The following is an 8,391-nucleotide window of genomic DNA, read 5'->3' as shown; positions in this document are numbered from 1 at the left end:
AAATCATTTATAACCACTTTGTAGTATTTTATCACTCATCAATTAGTTTTTTCAAAAAATAAATATTTTAAGCAAAAAACCTTTGGTTCCATACTTTTTATTAACCTGGTATAGTAATTTAGTTATTTTCGTGGTAATCAACTTAATTTTTAAAGGTGTGACCAGAAGAAATTCAATTAGAAATTTAATTAGAAGAGCGATTTTGCAAACTAAATATAGAATAAATTACATATAAATTTACAAAATGGAGGTCCTACGGAACAAGTTTACAAGTAGAATGCATCATACTTCGTGCAAGATATTTGTTGGTAGGTTTAAGAAAATGGTTAACGTGTACCTTATTCATTTTTGAAGTTGATATTGAAAAATTCGTCATTTCTTATATTTTTTAATAGGTAATTCTTTGTAATTTGACAGAAATAATTTTCAAATCAATGGCGTTCCGGACATATCAGTGCTCAAACAGGATTCCTTTTTTTCTAGCCACCCGATATACAGGGTGCGCCAGAACTCGCGCCTCAGAGAAAAATGCCATAGGGTAAGATAACAAAAACATGGAAAAAATTTTATCTATAAAATTTTCGAAGTTATGAGGGTTTAAGTTTTGCACTTTGACTATTTATTTCTGTTGGAAAATAAATTTTCCAACTTTTTTTGCTAGAGGCTATTAGAAGAGGAAAAAAGGAAGCTGTATCCTAAATTGAAGCTCTGTTCAATGTTATTTGTGGCTTTTATTGGCAAAATTTTTGTACCTTTAGGTACTAAATAATTGTAAAAAAAACATACAAGATCATCAGTATCATTAAATAGACATAAGAAAATATCAAATTTTTTGACAGATTGAATTTTTTAAACATTTTTTCCATGTTCCTGGTATCTTACCTTATTTGAAAATTTTCTCTGGGGCGCGAGTTCTGGCGCACCCTCTATATTACTCACTACTCGTATAATACTACTAGGTTGACTCTTACAAATTGGCCACGATTGACTAAATTCTGCAAAAAAATATTTTTGTTGTATCCTACCTTCTGATATTGGATCTAAGTTGGTAACATTAAAGTGTTTTTTTAGCTAATTTATTTTAAATAATTATTATTATTGATAGTTAAGGACAAAAGTACTCTTATTGTATTATTGTATTGCCATTTTCAATTCATATTTAAAAGACAACTTATAGTCATTTGTATAAAAATGTTACGAGATATACGTTGCTAATGATTATAATTGAATAAACTTAAGTTTAAACAATTATCTAACAGTAGTAGACAAGTATAATTAATTTTTTTTTATAAATTTTGTTAAAGCGTTGTTAAGTTGGTAGAAGCGTCATATGCTGAATTTCACACATTAATATTGTCAGCGATGAGTTTCTAAATGATATTAAGGATATATCCGTGATATTCAACTTTTTGCTACTTAATCTTTGTATTTTTTTCTACTTAAATTAAAAAATAAAACTTGATTATAAGGTTGGCACAATTGTCATTTTTTACATTTCTTTTTTTTATTTATTTTTTAATTAATTTGGTTTAAAACAAATGACAGTTTGTGTGTGATATTGATATATAAAAATAGCTTTTATATTATTTAGTCATTGGTGCCAACTGTAAACCATAGCTTACTGTAATTTTAAATTTGGTTTATATTATTATCTGTTGTTTCATAATGCTTCAACAGCTGTGAAGAGATAAATATGGCTAAAAAAAATTGAATTTTTCAAATTCAAGCAAAAATGTGCGTTAATTCCATCTGGAGCATTCAACATTCCGTARTCTTAATAATTTTATTCCATTAGTAATTAATTTATGAAAGTAGGTAATTCAGTCAGTGACAGCTTTACATTTGTTGATATTTTCTTTATTCTTCTTTACAAAGTAACTTTCGATTGGATGATATTCAGAAGTAGAACAAATCGATTGTATCAAACAAGGCAGACGACTACATTATTAATTAATTTCCCTTAACGATAAATGGGGTTTTATTAACCCAACTTCTATTCATTTAAAAATGATTTGTGTTGTGGGGTTCAAGCTAATTAAACAAATCATTTTTGAATAATTGATTCCGATCGATTTGATGCCAATTTTTCGTCACAACGACGCCTAATTTCACTTCTTCCGGGATTATCCGCTTTCATTTTGGTATTGCAGTTACACAAGAGGCGCTTGGACCGCTTCCAGAAAATTATAATATAAATAGAACTATAGTCCTTCCATCCCAATTACTACTGTTATTATTTAAACACAACAAGGATGAAACAATTAGCGGCCACGTAAGTTTAATTAGCACAGGAGCGGCACTATTTTCTAATACCAGATGAAATACTGATTGGAAGTAAACTTTTCCACGGTATTTTTGCATCCAAATATTTATAAAGTCAACAATAAGACATTTTAACGACGTCAGTAAAATTTCGCTCAGGTTATGAGGTCGTTTCGCGCTAGTTTCGCCCCACACTGTACACAAGGTCGCAATTATTTTCATTTTAAAATTGAAGATAATTCGCTGTGCACTTGTGCATTGTTTTTACGACATGTACGACTTTCACTTGCAGTTACATGGTGATGTAAAAAAGCGATGGAAAGGTGTGTGAGATGGCCACCGGAGCATTCAAATCTGGGCTTTTATCGCACACTTATTTATAAATTTGATGCTTGATGAACAGATTTGGCAACTGTAAAAGTGAACAGTTAAGAATAACGGAAGTGAAAAAATTTTGTCGCGGCAAAATCACTGATTTGTGCGGAAAAAAAGTAAACAAAGCGCGGAAATGTGTTACAATTTTGAAAATTTTCAAATGGCATTGTCAAGGATCTCACACTGTATCAAAAAAGTGATCTGTACCAGTCCTCTAACTAACCGATTTATATTCCAACTTTTTTTCGTCTCGTTGGACGACTGTTGGAATTTTAAAAGCCGCGTTTTCGAGCCGGAATTCCAATTTTGAATTAAAATTAGAAATCGGGGTCGCCAGCTTTACTTACAAGTTCGGCAATTTTGAGTATTCCGGGTGTCGTTTTGAAATAATCCACATTGAGTTTAATCCATGCTAAAGGTTGGTCACTGGTTTGTGGTTTGTTTGCCGCATTATTGTTGGGTGCTTCTTGCACGTTCACTACCGTTTCTGTCATCATTAGACAGAAATGATTTTTTTGATTTTTGAAAAGACTGGTAACTCAATAAAGAAGGTTTTCTTTTAACACCTGTTAACACTACACGAGCACAACAATTTCTAGTTATAATATTCCAAGTTGGCGCGCGACGATCTCTCGGATTCCAGAGAGTACACTGAAGGTGGGGCTAATAAAGCTTACACGAACTGGGTCTCCGCACATGTCTTAGGTACTAGACAGAAATAAATATTTTTTTGTTTTCCGGCGTTGTAGATTTTGGAATAGTTTATAAGTAGAATTTTTATGATTTTTCCAACTTCAATGTTGTTTAAAATAGCACACTAGCCTTATCATATTACACCTGATTTTTTTCAAACGTTGGAATATTCTATAAAGCTTTTTATTGATTAAAAAGTGTTTTTTTTATTCACGGTCATATTGTTGTGTATAAAATACAGGATTATTATTGATGTTAGTAAAAAGCTGCAACTCACAATACACTTAAAACTAATCGACTGCGAAATACTTTTTAGTTATTACTTTGTCAATATTAACCTTCTACATAGTTACAATAAAATATTTATTTTTGATATTTACACGTAGTCCTAGTAGATATTTAAACGCAATTTATGAATTATTATCCTTGGAAATTTTAGTCAAAGATTTTATTTTGTGTGTGTTTGGGATATTACAGTCCATAAAGTGTAATAAGAAGATGAATGCTCCGCCCATTTTAAATTGCTAGCAACTAGCAGACCTATTGTATCAGAGCAAAAATTACACTGGACAATTTTTTCCGCGGTTTTATGTAGCAAATTCAGCTACAATAAATTATAAATAAATTCTAGTGGGTCAGGTCAGGTCATGTCAGGTCAGGTCAGATCGATCAAAATTTATGTTTTTTTTTGGTTGGGAATGATATACAGGGTCATTTTTAATGAAAAGCGTTATGGAATTTTTATTTATGGCTTTATTTTATAAATTAAAAAACTTAATTTTGTACTCAATGTTAAAGAGTGCTTTTATCAACTAATTTCAGAGTATATAGATAAAGTAGTTTTTTATCGTCTAGTGAAATAAACTAATTTTTATCTACTCCACTTTGACCAGTGTATTCATCAGCTAGATACAAGAAATTCTGGTAGGTGAGTATAAAATAAAACGAAATATTATACACGACGATAAAGATTGTTTATCTACTCGTGAAATAAGTCCATTCGTGACTTCGTCACTCGTAAACTTAACCTTTTCACTCATAGATAAACAATTTCGTTATCGTCTTGTATAATAAATAACTAAAATTAAATGGCTTTTAATATACAGGGTATTTTAGAACTCGCATCCCAGAGAAAAATTCTAATTGATAACAAGAACATGAAAAAAACGTTTAAAAATTTTTATCTGTCTAAACTTTTGACATTTGATATATTTCTATGTATATTTAATGKTCTTGTAGGTATATGTTTTTTCATAATTATTTAGTAAAGGTACACAATTAATGTTAAACACAGTAGTTAAAATTTAGCATACAGCGTCTTTGTTTTCTTTTCTAATAGTCTGTAGCAAAAAAACTTGTAAAATTATTGTTCCAACAGAAAAACAAAAAAAATAAAGTCAAATTGCAAAATTTAAACTCTCATAATTTTTAAATTCTTTTATGTGGATAGAATTTTTTAAATATTTTTTCAACATTTTCGCCATATTCCTACTGGTATCTTATCTTACTTGGAATTTTTCTCTAGGACGCGAATTCTGAAACACCCTCTAGTATAACTTGACAATTTTAGAATTTTTCTCAATGTCATAATATACAGGGCGATTCAAAAATATCGGACCAACTCTCGAATGGTGATTATTAAATAAAATAATTATAATAGTTATTCAAAATTTCCAAAAACTTAGGCAACTAGTTTTACTTAGATGCTACGAAGAAATATTAAACATTCTTTGCCATGTAAATTAATAAAATTACTGTAAAATAGATTATTTGACACTGCTGTCACGTCTGTACTTCTTTTTTTAATGCACTATACAGCTACTTTCAAAAAAGAGGGAAAGGTCAAAAAAGTTTTTTTTCAATTTTTCATTTTGACCAAACCGTATCTTAGTGTCCTCTTTTGGAAATTCTAAAAAACAATGTGAACGTGTTTTATTAAAAATGGGTTAAAATATTTTGATGACACTTTAAATTCTGTCGCTAAATTTATCATTTTCCAGGTGAGCGATTATTCTGGCTTTCTCTACTTTACTTAAATGCGCCATTTTTTTAAATGTATTTGTATAAAGCTAGGGTTTCCTACAAAATGCCTACAAAGCGATGCCGTAATATTGCGGCCGTAATATGGAACGACGTCACGAKAAAACGGTTCCAAATTTTTGAACTGAGATGGTTTCCTAAAACTTAAGCTTAAAAAAACATTTTTTAATAACTTAATGAAAAATGTGATCGCCACCGTTTTTGTGACGTCATTCACCGTCATATTACGGCCGTAATACCGTGCGATCAAAAAAAAAAAATAGAGTAGGTGTCGATTAAATTGTACAGTTGGCAACACATTGACTGGGAATCTGGGCTGGAGATTATCCACAGAAACTTAAAGTGAAAATGACRATTCATCGTTTTGGTCTTGTACAGCAATAAAAATTTTCTGCTCTAAAGTGAACATTATTTTACTCAAAAGGAATAAAACGCAAACMTGTCAAAGTCTCCGCTTACATTTGATATCAAAAATCAGGATTGTCATCTGAAGGACTTTAATCACCGCCTACTCTAATTTATTAATTTTTTGATCGCACGGTATTACGGCACCGCTTTGTAGGAAACCCAAGTAGTGTATTTATCAAAGAGTGTATTGTTGATTGCATAAACCTTATTTTGTTGCAATGTTGGTTGCATACAATAATTTACTTTCTAAAAATAAAGCTCCCAAACATTTTTCCCACCCGGCAGTAGGTCGTTTATTGCATCAACCGTAGACGTAGAATAAATCAATCCGTCCATTTCTTCCATCTCATCCGTTCATTGTTACAGAATCGTACCAAAACGGATACAGATGGCATACAGATCTGTAAATTTTCTTCTTAAATTCCATATAAAGTGTGTCCAGAAATAAAAATGTGAAACGCAAAGTGMGCTTGATTTACTTATCGACTATTCCTGATATGGTAAGCAAAACAAGATTTGTTTGTATTGAAAAGAGGTTAGGAAACGGATGTTATTTACTTTTTGCGATAAAAATAAATGGCGCTTATCACGAAATAGGTAAACCGACAATATGCAAACAAAAACAATCAAAACCTGTCACTAAAGGAATTTTGACCTAGAGGTGTTAGCATTAATTTATTGAAAATAGGATGTCCTAGATACGCTACGATAACAATCATTTAAATTTATACACATTTATTTTGCTTTTGTTTTTAATCAGACACTTAATTGGTGCTTCCATATTATTTCTTTGTTGCAAAATTAGAAAAAACAGTAATTTCACCTTTTATTGTCAAGTCACTGGAAAAAATCACATTTGTTACCTTCCGGGTGAATTAATACATAATTGCGAACAAAAGAGTGCTTCACTTTCTTTTGTTTTATTGAAATGCAGGTGAGAGGGTATAATCGGGCGGTTGAACTTTTATTTCGAGGTCAGAAATGATTGAAATACAATCCTGACATTTTATTGTTAWTATAGCTTTAATTTATGTGCTTAGGCCAATTAGCGGACAAATATTTTGTTACGTTAGATCGTTGCGCTTGAAGTCTTTTTTTTTTAATCAAATGGACTGCACAGGGTAGTGCATTGTAGATGCCTATATATGGGGTTTCCGAAACCACGTTTTTGAGAAAATAATTTTGATCAAAACCGTGTTTTGGTGTCCTCTTTTGTTAATTCCAAAAAACAAATTTTGTTAATTGCAAATATGATTTATAAAACTTCTGACCTTACGTTATTAACATTTGTTTCAGTAATATGTAATTATAAAAACGTTTAATGAAAGATCTAATATTTTTTTAGCCAGCTACTCTTTTTCATATTAATGTGCAACAAATAGGTTCTAGAAGTTTAAATGCATCTTTAATTTAAAGGCTGATTCACACAAAAAGWGTCATTAATGTCTTTCAGAKCAAATTTAATCACATCAATAATGACAAAAATCTTTATGTTTGTTACCCRGTGTTAATTACGTTGTTAATTTTATTATTTATTGCTACTTGGGGTACATTTGAATTTATTTGAAAAAATATTTTTTAGGGAAGGTTGAGGTTGGGATTGTTTGAATTCTTGCATGATTGCCACCTTAAAATGATCCCTTTCAATGACTACTTTGATGCACAATAATATGAAATCGAGTATATCATATGACATATGTATTCGTCTAAAGATGTTTAAAACTGTCGTATTATATAGATATACAGCGTGTTTGAGAACTCATGCCGAAAAGAAAAATTTCAAGTAAGATAAGATACTAGGAACGTGGAAAAAATATTTAAAAAATCCTATCTGTCAAAAATTTTTGACATTTGACATTTTTTATGTCTATTTTGATCCTGTATTTTTTTAAATTATTTAGTATAGGTACAAAAATTTTGTCAATAAAAGCCACAAAATCACGTTAAAAATGGTTACAATTTAGATTACAGCTTCCTTGTTTCTTCTTCAATAGCCTACAATAAAAGAAAATTATTTTTCTAACAGAAATAGAGTCAAAGTGAAAAATTTAGACTCCCATAATTCCGAAATTAAAAAAAAAATGTTTAGATTATTAGTAAGTACAGTGATGGACAGTGAATTTCGTCCACCCAATTTCTGTGAATTCACAAAAATTCACTGTAGTCTGTGCTTTATTGTCATGATAATTGACATTCAAATACGAATTGTCAAATTTAATCAAATTCGAACATGAAGGTACAAGAAGGTATGTCTCAAAGACGTGTCTCTATACTTTTTGGCATACCAAGGACTACCATTTCGAAGGACAAAGGTAAAAAGTTGCAAAAATTATCGAGCCTTCTGTCAACATGACAAACGTTAATCAAAATTCTGAAACAAGGTTAGAAAAACCTAAAGACTAATTTACACTTTTAATCTGTCAAGGAAATTGGGTGGACGAAATTCACTGTCCATCACTGTACTAAATAACTTTTTGACGTATCTGTCAATAAAAAGCAATTATCTTGGAAAAAAAAAAAATAATTATGATTCTGAAATTTGGTATAGGGACCTAAATGTTGATTTTAAACAACTTTTCTTAATAACTTTTTGTCGTATTTGCCACACAAAAG

General features: G+C 30.3%; 2 protein-coding genes across 2 annotated transcripts in view; one reads left to right on the top strand and one right to left on the bottom strand.

Annotated features, from left to right (window-relative positions):
* Positions 1 to 3,275, bottom strand: part of LOC123015604 — a 12,503-nt gene extending 9,228 nt beyond the window's left edge. Inside the window, exon 1 of the mRNA XM_044415424.1 lies at positions 2,985 to 3,275. Within this exon, the coding sequence (XP_044271359.1) occupies positions 2,985 to 3,134 (150 nt within the window). The 5' untranslated portion in view covers positions 3,135 to 3,275. The remainder of the gene's footprint in view (positions 1 to 2,984) is intronic.
* A 2,797-nt stretch (positions 3,276 to 6,072) lies between these two features.
* LOC123011586 (kelch-like protein 26) overlaps positions 6,073 to 8,391 on the top strand; it is a 7,760-nt gene continuing 5,441 nt past the window's right edge. Inside the window, exon 1 of the mRNA XM_044409100.1 lies at positions 6,073 to 6,278. The gene's annotated coding sequence lies outside the window, so the exon portion shown is untranslated. The remainder of the gene's footprint in view (positions 6,279 to 8,391) is intronic.

This window comes from Tribolium madens, unplaced genomic scaffold (assembly GCF_015345945.1).
Source record: "Tribolium madens isolate multiple individuals breed KSU strain unplaced genomic scaffold, Tmad_KSU_1.1 Scaffold_19;HRSCAF=116;Tcas5.2_LG9, whole genome shotgun sequence".
Lineage (NCBI taxonomy): Eukaryota > Metazoa > Arthropoda > Insecta > Coleoptera > Tenebrionidae > Tribolium > Tribolium madens.
The sequence above is the reverse complement of the archived record's forward strand: the minus strand, read 5'-3'. Positions and strand labels throughout refer to the sequence as shown.